This window comes from Portunus trituberculatus, chromosome 20 (assembly GCF_017591435.1).
Source record: "Portunus trituberculatus isolate SZX2019 chromosome 20, ASM1759143v1, whole genome shotgun sequence".
Taxonomy (NCBI): Eukaryota; Metazoa; Arthropoda; class Malacostraca; order Decapoda; family Portunidae; genus Portunus; species Portunus trituberculatus.
The window spans coordinates 13,200,144-13,215,823 of NC_059274.1; the positions used below are offsets into that span (position 1 = coordinate 13,200,144).

Sequence of the window (15,680 nt, forward strand, 5' to 3'; positions counted from 1 at the left end):
ATCGCACGCACGCCTTCCTTCCCCTCTCTCTCTCTCTCTCTCTCTCTCTCTCTCTCTCTCTCTTTCATATTATATGTATAAAATTATGTTTTAATCTATTCTTGAATATTTTCAGTATTATCAATTTCTAAAGTGTTGAAATTCAGGATGAATGATATATTCAAGTCTGTAGAGAATTGTCACCAGACCAGACATAATAAATTAGATATGGTGTGTCCGCTGTTTAAAACAAATTTATATAAAAATAGCATTTATGTATAGGGCCAAAATCTTTTAATGCTTTCCCGCTGAATTTAAAGAACATGGTAAAATAAAATAATTGTTATTATTCAAAAAAGAAACAAAACACATATAGACAAACTATCAGTAATGAATTTACAATATCTGTCTAATTATCTAGTGTTTCTCTTATTCAATTGTCAACCGTGAATTTATCAAACACTTTGTACCATCTGCCATCCTATAGCATTAATCTCTTACGTGTCTGAAGTTTTTGAATCTATATATCCTTAATTAATAGGGAGATTCTCAAACATCTGTCACTTCACAATCTTCTATATGATCGCTAGTATGGCTTCCGTAAAAGCCGTTCAACTGGTGATCTGGCGTTCCTTAATGAGTCTTGGTCGTCTCTTTAAGAGATTTTGGTGAAACTTTTGCTGTTGCATTAGACATATCAAAAGCTTTTGATAGAGTCTGGTATAATGCTTTGATCTCAAAACTGCCCTCCTACAGTTTTTATCCTTCTCTCTGCAACTTTATCTCAAGTTTCCTTTCTGACCATTCTACTGCTGCTGTGGTAGACGGCCACTGTTCTTCTCCTAAATCTATTAACAGTGGTGTTCCTCAGGGTTCTGTTCTGTTACCCATTCTCTTTCTATTATTCACTAATGACCTTCTTAGCCAAACTTCTTATCCTATCCACTCCTACGCTGACGATACCACCGTACATCTTTCCACGTCCTTTCAGAGACGACCAACCTTTCAGGAAGTCAACAGATCACGCAGGGACGCCACAGAACCCCTGACTTTTGATCTTTCTAAGATCTCTGATTATGCCAGAGAAAACTTGGTAGTGTTCAATTCCTCAAAAATTCAATTCCTCCATCTATCAACTCGACACAACCTTCCAGACAACTATCCCCTCTTCTTCAATGACACTCAACTGTTTTCCTCTTCCACATTGAATATCCTCGGTTTGTCCTTTACTCATAACCTTAACTGGAAACTTCATATCTCATCTCTTGCCGAAATAACTTCTATGAAGTTAGGCGTTCTGCGGCGTCTCCGCCAGTTTTTCTCGCTAACTTATTCGTCCTTGTATGGAGTGCTCTTCGCATGTTTGTGGGGATTCCACTCACACAGTTTTATTAGATAGGGTGGAATCAAAAGCTTTTCTTCTCATCAACTCCCCTTCTCTAACTGACTGTATTCAGCCTCTTTCTCACCGCCGGAATGTTGCATCTCTTTCTATCTTTTATCGCTGTTTTCATGCTAATTGCTCTACTGATCTTGCTAACTGCATGCCTCCCCTCCTCCTGCGGGCTCGATGCACAAAGCTTTCTTCTTGTTCCTCTCATTCCTATTCTGTCTAGCCCTCTAATACAAGAGTTAACCAGTATTCTCAGTCATTCATACTTTTCACTGTTAAACTTTGGAGCTCCATGCCTGCTTCTGTATTTCCATTTTCGTATGACTTAACTTCTTTTAAGAGGGAGGTTTCAAGACATTTGTCCCTATCTTTTGGCTAATTCCTCAAAAATCTTTTAGAGAATTAGCAGTTCCAGTGAACCTTTTTTTTTTTTTTTAATATTTTGTTGCTCTTGCCAGGTCCCCATCATGAGTAAAAAAGAAAAATATAACCTAAAACACCATGGTTTGCTATTATCTTTCACATCTGCAGTACTATTAATGTAGACGTGATTTTCGTTATGTATAAACAATTGGCACGCTGAAACATAGATTATAATGCTTGTCAAGGAGTTTTGTTCAACAAACATTTTGCTAGAATCACTTGTATGCATGCTATTTTGTACTCATGTGCATGTTTACACACACACACACACACACACACACACACACAGGGGTTGTGGCCTCGCTTTCCCGGTGTGTGTTGTGTGTTGATGTGGTCTCAGTCCTACCCGAAAATCGGTCTATGATCTCTGAGCTCCCTCCGTAATGGGGAAGACTAGCTGGGGGACCAGCAGACGACCTAGGAGGTGAATTACACACACACACACACACGGCCCGGTAGCTCAGTGGTTAGAGCACTGGTTTCACAAGTCAGATGACCGGGGTTCGATTCCCCGGCCGGGTGCAGATATTTGGGTGTGTCTCCTTTCACGTGTAGCCCCTGTTCACCTAGCAGTGAGTAGGTACGGGATGTAAATCGAGGAGTTGTGACCTTGTTGTCCCGGTGTGTGGTGTGTGCCTGGTCTCAGGCCTATCCGAAGATCGGAAACAATGAGCTCTGAGCTCGTTCCGTAGGGTAACGTCTGGCTGTCTCGTCAGAGACTGCAGCAGATCAAACAGTGAATTACACACCGCGTAGTGTAGTGGTTAGCACGCTCGACTCACAATCGAGAGGGCCGGGTTCGAGTCCCGGGGCGGCGAGGCAAATGGGCAAGCCTCTTAATGTGTGGCCCCTGTTCACCTAGCAGTAAAAAGGTGCGGGATGTAACTCGAGGGGTTGTGGCCTCGCTTTCCCGGTGTGTGTAGTGTGTTATGTGGTCTCAGTCCTACCCGAAGATCGGTCTATGAGCTCTGAGCTCGCTCCTTAATGGGGAAGACTGGCTGGGTGACCAGCAAACGACCGAGGTGAATCACACACACACACACACACACACACACATACACCGCGTAGTGTATAGTGGTTAGCACGCTTGGCTCACAACCGAGAGGGCCCGCGTTCGAGTTTCGGGAAGCGATGAGGCAAATGTGTGTATATAGCTCCTGTTCAGCTAGCTGTAAATAGGTACGTGATGTAACTTGAGAGTTTGTGGCCTTGCTTTCCCGGTGTGAGGTGTGTGATGTGGTCTCAGTCCTACCTGAAGATCAGTCAGTATGAGCTCTGAACTCTTTCCATAGGGGAAAGGCTGGCTGGGTGACCAAAAGGCGACTGTGGTGAATAATGGCGGGTTCACACGTTTCAATTTGCAACTGAAATTGCAAGTTGATAGAGTTTTCAACTGAATATCAGTGCCTAGCAATTGGAAAAACCAGTTGCGAAAAGACCAACATGTTGGTCACGTTCAGTCGATTTGCGACTTTATTTACGTTGTGACGTCACGGAGAAAGGTTTGAAAATATGGTGTCGATGTAGAGAAGAAGATTTTGGAGTTGGTTAGGGAAAAAGACCACATTTGGGACCATAAAAGTGAAATCTACAGCAAAAAAAAATGCTTACGCAAAGCGGCGCTCGATGAGATCCATGGCTGCCACTCTCCGATGACTGATTCTCTCGATGTAGGGTGTTGGTGGTGAGGATTGAATACTTTTCATGACTTAATTTGATCGCAATCGTCATCGTCACCAGAGGAAGACTTGTTGTTGGGTAGCTGTTTGTTTACACTCACTTTCCACCAACCAGCCGATACTTTCCAGTCGCTGTGTGAACGTGTTCCAAGTAGGACTCAGTCGATACTTCTGGTGACTTGCAATTTCAGTCGCATTTTGACACGTGTGAACCCGCCTTAACACACACACACACACACACACACACACACACACACACACACACACACTAAACAATATTTCACCCCTTCTGAAGATTCAGTATAGTCCTTATATGTAAATAGTGTTTACAAAGGCGAAAAAAATTATTCATAACTTACATGGAAAATATGGCCATCGCTACACGCTTGATGCGTCTTAAAACTATGTGTGTGTGTGTGTGTGTGTGTGTGTTCACTTTTTTTTTCTTTTGAACGCCAACTGTTGTCTTAAATAAGATTTATAGAACTATAATATAAAACTGAAAGTAGAACTTTTTATCCCATTGATGGGCAAGAATTATGAGGCCTGACATCCTGCTTTCAAAGCATTTCCGAACCAGCGCAGCTCAGATATTAGTTACCTAAAGGCTTTCAGTTTCGAGCAGCTTACATAAATACATAACGCCACTTAGGTTCGTGATTACCACTACGTCATATGCGTCACGACCTGACTGGTGGGCGGGGCATGTATCGTGGCAGCAGCTTGGAGCCTCGCCATGGAATGAAGCTGATCTCGGAACAGCCGAATCTTTGCGAATTTGTCACCATAATCTTAAGTGAACTTTAAATGGCGCTGATATGATGAAATTCACTCTAAGAATAATGTGGTAAACTTTTCTGTTACATTTTTTTTCTTAGATGGAGTTGTATTAGGTTGTGCATTTCAGTATATTTTATATAGTTAGTGTGTTGTTTCCTCTCCACCAATAGGAACGATCCACGATCAAAGTGTTTTTTTTTTTTTCGTTTGTTGGTGTTAACAGTAGCGTAGGTGCTAGATAGTTCCTCTCACAGCTGTTGTAAGCTCAGCACTCAGCAGTCGCTTTCTACATACTGAGGTTGTTTTGAGTCGTCTGAAGATGAAAATCTTGTATATTCTGAAACGTACGTATGGAAGAGTAAACGGTGTACCTCTTCAAATAAATGCCTACATAGCTAACTATGTAGGTATGTGTCTTCGTTTAAAATTAGACTAACTAATTAATGGATGAGAGTGATAGGTGGAATTAGACAGCCGTGTTGCTACAGTGACTGCCACGGGTAGGCCTGGCGGTCTTTTATAGCTTCCGACATTGTCTTATGATTTTATGTTGAATCTATTACATGACACGTCGCGGTTGTGGTAGTGATAAATACATATCCACGTTGGAGTGGTAGCGTTTCCTTATTTCATGAAGCTGTGATGGTGTGGTAGTATAGTAATAGTTATAGTGGTAGGGTAGTAGTAATGGTGGTGGTGATAAATATATATACCCGTTGGAGCTGTAGTGTCTCCTTATTTCACAAGGCTGTGGTGGTTATAATGTGTGGCAGTATAGTATTAGTGGTGGTAATGTTCGCGTATTTCACACGAAGTGATAAGGACATCAAGGAGGTTGCAAGGCGCAAGTCGGCCTACATGTGTTAAAGATCCACTGTTAATGTTTGCAGTTAGTCCTTTTTGTCAGTAATTCATGACACGATTACATGTTGTGGTAGTAGGTAGTGAGTACTGACTGTATTTCACGTTTATGGAGTTTTTATTTTGACTCATTGATGCTTTTGAAAATTAACACATTGCGCCAGAATGAGTTAGGTTAGATTAGATTGTGTGCGTTGGTTTATTACTTTAGTTGGTCGAAATCGAAATACGTAGACCAATTTCGTTTTTCGTAAAAGTCTAAGGAGACAAATTATCATATTTGCCAAAGGAAGGATATGTCGTAAATTTTTAACCTTTCAGTAGGAGGGTGGCTGAGGAAGCTGAAGGCGCCAAAAATTTTTGTAATTATGAGCGAGGGGTGTAATATATGGTGCAAGGTAAGAGCTATATATGGAACAATAATGTAACAATTTAAAGCTTTCTGAAATGTCTGAATCAGATTCTGCGACCTACTATGAGTCTTGTGTTCAGTAATTTTGTCTGTACGAGTAGATGTAAGGGAAGCTATAATTTCGGGGCTGGCTCCTGTCAATGAAAATTAATTACTCTTCACTGGAGTAAGAGAAAATGTGTATTGATGAATTATTACTGCTCTTGTTACATAAAAATAGTCCTGCATATATAGTTTAAAAATGCCCTTAAAATAGCAAAAAAAAAAAAAAAAAAAAATTTCTTGAAAGTGCTTACAGCGCATACCCAAACCCCCAGGTGATAAAACTTGCTTTGCTCACTTTGTTCTAGGGCAGTGTTCCCCAAACTTTCTTTGAGCCAGTACAACTTGGAGGTTCTGTACAGTCCCCACATACCACCTGAAATCAAGAAAATTTTTTATTTCAGCAAATACATGGTGTAAATAAAAAAAAAAAATATCAATCTATTCACAAGTAGATCACATAAAATGAACTAAAAACAAGAAACACAACTCAATTTAATGTACGGGATGCATCTGTTTTGTTTCTTCTTTGCCAGCTGATTAATGCTAAATTATCTTGTGTAAGGCAGTAATAATTTTTTGAGAAATTAATGAATTTAGACTAAAAATCGCTCATGATTCCAAAAGTGATCATGTACCACTTGGAAGGCCCTTGCATACCACTGATAATATGCATACCACCAGTTGGGAACCACTGTTCTAAGGGTATAGGAGCTCATGTTAGACCCCACAAACTTTTTATCCTTGATCTGCAACTACCTCCCCATTACCTCCCTAATAAAAGTAATGTGGTTTTTGGTGCACTGGACAGTGTAGATTGATGTGGATCAACTTATTCTCCCTCCTTCGTCTCTTTTAAAATAATAAATGTAATTAATTAGTTATATTAGTGTGTTATGACTACAGTTATAATGATCTTTACCATTTTTGGTGGTATTCTTGTTTTGTGTTTAACCACTTGGAGTATATAGATTCCTTAATAGTAAGGTGACCAGAGTTCCACTTTTAGATGGGACAGTTCCGCTGTTTCGTCTGTCCTACTTTTTAAATGTTTGTTCCTCTATATGATTTTTCTTTTTTTTTTTGTATATATAAGAGGGGAACTGGCCAAGGGGAACAAAATATTAAAAAAAGGCCCATTTAATTGCCAGTCCCATTGCAGATCAAAGAGTCAGCTGAAAGAAAGGGATAAATATCTTGAAATCTCTCTCTTGAAAGAAGTCAAGTCATAGGAAGATGGAAAGACAGAAGCAAGCAGGAAGTTTCAGACTTTACAAGAGAAAGGTTTGAATGGTTGAAAATACTGATTAACTTTTGTATCAGAGAGTTGGACAAAATAGGGTTGAGAAGAAGAAAGCCTTGTGCAACAAGGCTACAGGACGAGGGAAGGAATGCATTTAGCTAAAGCAGAAGAGCAGTTAGTTTGAAAATAGCGATAAAAGATAGCAAGAGATGCAACATTCTGGCAGTGAGGAAGAGATAGGCTGAAGGCAGTCAGTCAAAGGAGAGGAGTTGAGACAAAAAGTTTTCAATTCCACTTTATGTAGTTAATAATAAAACTGTGAGTGGAACTCTCCCAAACATGTGAAGAGAACTCTATACAAGGACAGATGAGGCCCTTGTACAGAGTTATAGCCCTTTCGCAGGAGGGGAAATGCACAGCGGGAAGATGCTATTGCCAACTTTTGGTATGGGTGGCAATCATGAGTGTAGATGACATCATAGATGAGGAAACCAGGGACAAACCATCTAAGTACCCATGCCCGTTGTTGAGGCACTGGATGGGCACCTGATTAGGGACCACATTGCTAGATACACGATGTTACAAGTCAACACTGTGCCCTCTATGGGTATTTGTATCAATTGTAGACTAGATGGAGTGAAATTATGTCTGTACAGATGGTCATGGATAAGTGAACAAGGAAAGCAACCTGGCATTTAATAGATTTGTACAGAGAGGAACCATGTCTGTAAATGTGAAGATTGTGGAATATAGAAATAGAGACAGAAAAGCCACAATGCTGCAGAAAATAGCAGAACACATAAACAATAGTGGTTGGTCATTCTCTGTTAAAGATATGAAAAAGAAGATTGATACACTGTGAAACCAACATTGACGAGAATAGTGACGATTCTTGCATCCACTGTTGTCGTACCAAACAAAAAAAGTTTAGCCGACTGGCCAATGTTGCCTGACACAGCTTTAACTGCACTCTGCTCTCTGCTCAGTGTCTGGCCCAAGTCTTACATTTGCCTGCCTGTGCCTACTGCCTGCCTTATTTTGACTGTTTGATCTGGTATCACTTTCGAAGCAAGAGAATTACAGGCAAATCAGAGTGCCTGCCGTGCATTTGCTCCATGTGTGGAAAGGCCTTTAGCAGTTGGAAGGTTGAGAAAAACTGGCAGAGAAGCCTCAGAATGCCCACCTTCATTGAAACTGTTTTAGCAAGAGATGAGATGTGAAGTTTCCAGTTCAGATTATGAGTAAAGGACAGACCAAGGATATTCAGTGTAGAAGAGGGGGACAGTTGAGTGTCATTGAAAAAGAGAGGATAATTGTCTGGAAGGTTGCATTAAGTTGATAGATGGAGGAATCGAGTTTTTGAGGCATTAAACATCACTAAGTTTTCTCTGCCCAAATCAGAAATCTAAAAAAAAAACCTTAAGTCAGACATTCTGCAGTGTCCCTGCATGATCTGATGACTTCCTGAAGGGTTGGTCATGTCTGAAAAGATGTGCAAAGGTGTAGGGTGGTATCATCAGCATAAGAGTGGATAAGCCAAGAAGTTTGGTGAAGATCATTAATGAATAATAGAAAGAGAATGGGTGACAGAACAGAACCCTGAGGAACACCACTGTTAATAGATTTAGGAGAAGAACAGTGGCCGTCTATCACAGCAGCAATAGAATGGCCAGAAAGGAAACTTGAGATAAAGTTGCAGAGAGAAGGATGAAAACTGTAGGAGGGCAGTTTTGAGATCAAAGCATTATGCCAGACTCTATCAAAAGCTTTTGATATGGCTAATGCAACAGCAAAAGTTTCACTAAAATCTCTTAAAGAAATGACCAAGTCTCGGTAAGGAACGCCAGAAGATCACCAGTAGAGCGACCTTGATGGAGGCCATACTGGCGATCAGATAGAAGATTGTGAAGTGACATGTTTAAGAATCTTCCTATTGAGGATAAATAAAAAAAACTTTAGACAAGCAAGAGACTAAAGCTATTGGGCAGTAGTTTGAGGGATTAGAGCGGTCACCCTTTTTAGGAACAGGCTGAATGTAGGCGAACTTCCAGCAAAAAGGAGAACTGGAAGTTGATAGACAGAGTTGAAAGAGTTTGGCCAGGCAAGGTGCAAGCACAGAGGCACAGTTTGTGAGGATAATAGGAGGGACCTCATCAGATCCATAAGCCTTTTGAGGGTTTCGGCCAGTGAGGGCATGGAAAGCATCATTACGAAGAACTTTAATTGTAGGTATAAAATAGTCAGAGGAAGGAGGAGAGGGAGGGACAAACCCAGAATCATTCAAGGTAAAGTTGTTAGCAAAGGTTTGAGAGAAGAGTAAAGCTTTAGAGACAGATGAGATGGCAGTGGTGCCATCAGGATGAAAAAGGAGGGGAAGTTGAAGAAGTGAAGTTATTGGAGATATTTTGGCTAGATGCCAGAAGTCTTGAGGGGAGTTTGAGTGAAAGATTTTGACATTTTCTATTTATGAAGGAGTGTTTGGCAAGTTGAAGAACAGATTTGGCATGATTCTGGCCAGAAATATAAAATGCATGAGATTCAGGTGATGGAAGGCTCAAGTACTTTTGGTGGGCAACCTTCTATCATGTTTAGTATGAAAACAGGCTGTGTTAAACCAAGGTTTAGAAGGTTAGGTTGAGAAAAAGAGTGAGGAATGTATGCCTCCATGCAAGATATTATCACCTCTTATGTGTTCAGCACACAGAGATTGAAAACAGTAATCATTCCAGGGGAAATCAGCATAATACCTCCTCAGGTACCCCCAACTGGCAGAAGCAAAAATACCACAGGAACCTCTGCTTTGGGGGATGAAAAGCTGATCTTATTAAACTTCACTATTTCATTAGGTTTTAGTGAACTTAAAATTCAATGAATTTTACAGATCTACCATGAAGAACTTACGAACACTCCTAGTGATGGAAGTCATAGCTGCAGTGACAGCAGCTCATGTACCCAACCAGCAGCCAGGGCTTCCACCTGTGCCTCCACCTGTGCAGGTAAGAAGGGTAGTGATGCTGGTGATACTAGTAGTCACAATGGTGGTGGTGTTGTAGTGGTGGTGGTGATGATACCATTAATGGCAATGTAATGATTGGTGAATAGAAAAAGGTGTGTTTTAAGTGGAACGTTTTACAATATGGCCTTCAATATTCAAGTATGTGTGTGTATTTACCTAGTTGTATTGTACAGGGTTCAAGCGGGGCTCATAGTGTCCTGTCTCGTGTGTGTGTGTGTGTGTGTGTGTGTGTGTGTGTGTGTGTGTGTGTGTGTGTGTGTGTTCAGATAGTTTGTGAGCCATTCTTATGTTATTCTGTACAGGATATGATTTGATATTCTATGAACTGTTGGGCATTGTTTGATTATATGATTTCTTTTTATGTAGACTATTTCACATAAATAAACATTGAAATTAATATGGATCTATATATACTGCAATGTGTATGTCAATACAGTAGATCCTTAGTTCTTTGGAAACAAACTGTTTTCTTCATAGAAATCAGTGTAAAATGGATTTATCAGTTCCTGTCCATCCATCCAACCTGTCTTAGCAGTTAATGACAGACATTCCCATTGCCAAGATGGCTGACCCACAACACCTCCAGCTCCTAAATTATTTATCCAGAAAGGATGTACCAATTGTATTTAATGACACAGCTTGTCAGAAGATGCTGTTTAGACTGTGCAGGTATTCTCATTAGGAAAGCCTTACAGAGTGAAACAGCGAGGAACAACCCACTCCCTGCCAAAAAGAAGGTGATTATAACACTAGAGATTGTGCTGCTGAGAAAACCTATTGCAAAAAATGCAGCTGTGCTGTAGTGATAGTGTTGCAGGTCATGGAGTGAGTTCATGTATTTACCTAGTTGTATTTACCTAGCTGTATTGTACAGGGTTCGAGTGGGTCTCATAGTGTCCTGTTTCCATGTCTCCATTTATCCAATTTTTCCTTAAGTTATGAACATTATGTGCTGTAACTGTAACAACTTCATTATTCAGTGCATTCCACTTTTCCACCGTTCTGTGTGGAAAACTTTATTTTCCAATATCCTTCACACACTGCCTCGTCCTGATTTTCTTTACATGACCTTTTGTCCTTTCATCATCTTCTGTCAACAGCACTAGGTCTTCCGTGTCTATCTTTTCAATGCCACTGGCCATCTTGTTCATTGTTATTAGATCTCCTCGTTCTCTTCTATCTTTTAAGGTTGGTAGTCCCATTTCCTTCAGCCACTCTTCATATGTTAGGTCCTTTAGTTCCAGCACTATCTTTGTAGCAATCTTCTGTATCCACTCTAATCTTCTTATATCTTTTATAGAGCTTGGAGACCACGCCAAAGCTGCATATTCCAGCTTTGGATGTATCATGCTTGTGACGATTTTTTCATCATATCTTTGTCCATAAATTGAAATGCCACTCTTATATTGGTCAACATTTTATGTGATATACGTACCAAATATCTTGCTTATATGTTTTTCAGGGTTCAGATTATCATGTATAAGCACTCCCATATCTTTTCCTCTTTAGTCTTCATTATTTGTTCCTCTCTCATCAAATAGTCCTATATGTACTGGTCTTCTTTTGCTCTTTCCTTGTTCCATTACGTGACATTTCTTGGCATTGAATGTAACTGTTTATCCCATTGTGAATGTCATTTACATAAATCTGAAACATGATGTGAGCTAACAGTAGCCCTTGTGACACTCCGCTTGTTATTTTACCCCAAAATGAGTATGCATCTCTGATCCCGGTTCTCATCTCCCTGTCCTTCAAATAACCCCTTGTCCACTCTAACAAAGTTCCTTGCAGTCCTCCTATGTTCTCTAGTTTCCAAAGTAGTCTTTCATGAGGGACTTTATCAAAAGCCTTTTTTTATGTCCAAGTTTACTGTGTCCACCCATCCATCTCTGTTATCCAGTCCTTCTATTACCCTCGAGTAAAAGCTTAATAAATTTGACACACATGACCGTTCTGTCCTGAACCCAAATTGTCTGTTTGTTATGACTTGTTCTTCTTCCAGATGTTCAACCCATTTTTCCTTGATAATTATTTCACACAACTTTTCCATAATGCTTGTAAGTGACACCGGTCTGTAATTTAATGGCTTGTTGCGTTTTCCCCTTTAAATATCAGTATTATGTTGGCTCTTTTCCATTCTATTGGAACTTTCCCTTCAGTTAGTGAACTTGTAATCATATCCCAAATTGGATCCAGTAGTTGCTTTTTACATTCTTTTAGCACCCAGGCTGGAATATCATCCAGCCCCATTGCTTTTCTGACATCCAAATTATCCAATAATCTTCTAATATTTTCTTTGTGCACTGTGATTTTCCTGTAATCCTTGGCAATGCAATGTCCTATTTGATTCTGTAAAATCATCTTCTACAGTGAACAGTTTTGAAGCTCTCATTCATTATTTCGCACATTTCCTTCTCTACTTGGTATGTCTTCCCTCCTTTAATTATTCTTTCTATTGTTTCCTTGTTTTTCATTTTGCCATTTATGAATTTGTAGAAAAGCTTGGGTTCATCTTTGCTTTTACTCACCACATCTTTCTCAAAGTTTCTTTCTTCCTCTCCTTACTCTAATATATTCATTTCTCACATCCTTATACTGCTGTCTGTTATTGTCATTTCTCTCCTTTACGAGTTTCTTCCAAGCTTTATCTTTTGCCTTTTTTTGCATTTGTGCATCTAGCATTGTACCAAGCATGAATTTTTTCCTTAACTTTATAAAAAGGTATGTATTTCTTTACTCCTTCATTGTATTTCTGTAAGAATATTTCATATTTTCCTTGTATTGTCCTTTTGTACATAATGTTTCTCCATTCAATGTCAGCAAACAAATTCCTTAATATTTCAAAATCTGCTCTTGCTTAATTTAATCTCTCTTTTTTGTAGTCCTCTGTGTAACTTATCCCATCCTCCTCCTGTATTTCCAGCTCTAATGTCACATGATCACTTCTTCCCATTGGACAGAGGTATTGTATGCTGGGAGGGGACTCTAGTTTTCTTGTGAATACTAGGTCATGTAACGATGGTTCTTCTCCCCTATACTTTGTTGACTCCTCCACCCACTGGTCCATTGTATTTACCATAGTCAACTGTAACACTTCTTCTCTCCACTGTCCAGCATTGTCCATTACTTCCATCTCTCTCTCCAGTTTATTTTTATACAGTTAAAGTCTCCAGCTAAAAATATTCTTTCATCTCTTCTCAACATATTATCTAAGCACTTAATCACCTCTCTTTGCATATCTTTATGTTCCTCAGTTCCCCATGTATTTGTCTTAGGTGGCACATATGTAACTATGATTTTCCTTTTTCCCAATTCCTTTGTTTTGATTGTTACTCCCATTACTTCCACCTTGCCCTCACCATATTGCACATCCTCCACACATATATTATCATGAACCATTATTAGCACTCCTCCTCCCCCTTTACCCTTCCTGTCTCTTCTCCAGCTATTATATCCTTCTTCCTTAAAATTAACATGGATCTCCGCTCTTAGTTTTGTTTCAACAATGCACATTACATCTGGGTTTTTCTCTTTCAAATAATCCCTAACCTCCAACACACTGGATAACAACCCATCTATATTAGTATAAGTCACTCTTAATTTCTTGCCTCCTCCATGACCTCTTCCTTCTTCTGTAGATACCACTTCTTTAGTCTCATATCTAGAACCCTCCAGTAGAAAGTCTTTTTCTCGATTTTTTCCTTAGCATCATTTCTTTAGCACTTTCTCTTTTTCCCTCTCCTCTAGGTTCATATCTCTTTTATCCAAATATCTTTATGTTCAGTATCATCGGCCAGCTTCCCTTTCCTTGTCATAATTTCCTCCACTGCCACTTGGGATCTCATTCTTACTTTCATTGGTCTCCTACCCCCTTCACTAAATCTTCCCAACCTAATCACTTCCTCCACCTCCTGTTCCATCTCTTCTGTGCTGTTCTAGACCTTTTTGATGATACTTTTTGGCCAATTATCTCTCTCCCCATTCTCTCATGAACTTGTTTGGATTTTTTTTCTTTCATCCCAAAAATCATGAAACATTTCCTCTTATCCACTGTATCACACACTAGATCGTCTTTCTCTTTAATTACTTGTATAACAACGTCTTTTGTTTTTCCTGAATTTGTCTCTTTACTACTTCTGAAAATTTAACATTTTCCTCTGCTTGTTCTTGTTTCCATGCATTTTGTAATTCCTTCAGCTTGTTTTCACCCAGTCCACCTTCCACGCTGTCCTCAATCCCATCCTGTACTTTCTCCTGCAAGCTCCTTAAGGAGTTTTTTAGTCTTGACATGTAACTTTTAGTATATAATTTTATTTCCTTATCTCCTGTATCTCCTCCTTTAATCCTTAATTGATTACATTGACCTTCTCACATTCGTCTAATCTCAATCTCAGCTCTTTGTTTTCTGTTGTCAGTCTGTCCTGCTTGTCAATTAAACTCGACATCACTTCCTTCAAGTACCTTAACTCTCTCTCAACATTGATCAATATCCTCATATTTCCTCTTTCGTCTCTAAATCCAGAAAATTCTTTATCCATATTGTCCTCGATCAATCTCTTGATTCAGGTGTTTCAATAAATCGCGGATTTTCATTCTGTGGTGTTTGTTTTGATTGTGTTGTATGTCTGGCCACACCACTCAGTTTCATTTCTTTCTCCATTTTATTTCTGTCTTCACAATCTGAAAACTTATTTATTATGGAGACAGGAGAACCCTATGGCCACCTGTCCCCCTGTACATAAGTCTAGGTCAGGCTCCAACGCCTGTTGTAGCTTGTTCCCAGGGAGCCTTTCAAGAGGTTCTCTCTGCACGATGTCAGCAGTGTGTGTGTGTGTGTGTGTGTGTGTGTGTGTGTGTGTGTGTGTGTGTGTGTGTGTGTACAAACTTGTGTTGATGTTGTACATCACTGCATGTCTTGGTTGTGGATACACCACTTGCCAACTCATCGTGTGTTGCTATGATAGTAAGGTAAGAGTTTACCTTATACCCTTAGCCATCACTAGCCTCACAGTTGGCTTGACTGACTCACATGGTTAAGGCTTGTGTTGGAGAATAGGCTGTATTAAAAACTTTTAAGTGTTTTATTTGAAAACTTTACCACTTAACACCTACATAGTGCCTTCCTACATGGCCATCATCACTATAGCTAATACATAGGTAAATGAGTTTTAAAAAGCCAGACAATTCCATTATTTTTAGCATTTTCATTCCAAAGGTAAAGTTGGAATTACTAACCTCATTTTCCAAGATCAAGAGAAAAGATCTATTCTTGCATTATGCATGCTTATACATTGGGCAAAGATGCACAACTGTGTCAGCATTGCAAGTAAGGGAAGGTAGATTTTGTCATGCCATTCATGGGAAGTTCTCATATGCATCTGATTAATTTGTATATTTTCTTTATATGAAATGTTTGAGATATGGGAATGACAGTAACACAAGGATCAAGCCAATAATTCTAAAGCTTTATTTTTATTTCATCCCTATGAAAATAAATTTGTTAGACACAACTTAATTCTGATTGTCATGACAACTTCTCTCTCCATCATCTTCAACAGTAGCTCCACCTGCTATTAGTATATGCTTATGCACTGTGCATGTACTGTCTTGCTTATCCCTTCACAAGTCACTATCCACATGAATCATAAACAATTTGAGTGCTTACTTGTTGCTGATCCATATCTTGTGGAGATTCATACTTGTTTGACCTGTCCACCTCTAATGCTTCTTTACCCTCTGCTGGCCTGACCCAAGTAATGTGAGATTTCTCTTTAATTCTTGCTGTTGTATTTTACATGTACATGGATTTCTTGATTTGTGTGTGTTTAGAATATGCAATTTTGGAATAATGC

The 15,680-nt window shown here is 39.4% G+C and overlaps 1 protein-coding gene across 5 annotated transcripts in view; it reads left to right on the forward strand.

Moving 5' to 3' along the window:
* Window positions 1-15,680, forward strand: part of LOC123506444 — an 85,458-nt gene that overhangs the window by 27,719 nt on the left and 42,059 nt on the right. For 3 of the 5 annotated variants that reach the window (XM_045258535.1, XM_045258534.1, XM_045258537.1), the window contains one exon: window positions 9,694-9,808. In XM_045258535.1, the coding sequence (XP_045114470.1) occupies window positions 9,759-9,808 (50 nt within the window). In that variant the 5' untranslated portion in view covers window positions 9,694-9,758. Of the gene's footprint in view, window positions 1-4,480; window positions 4,599-9,693; window positions 9,809-15,680 lie in introns of those variants that run through there. The other 2 variants (XM_045258533.1, XM_045258536.1) reach the window with 1 other exon arrangement.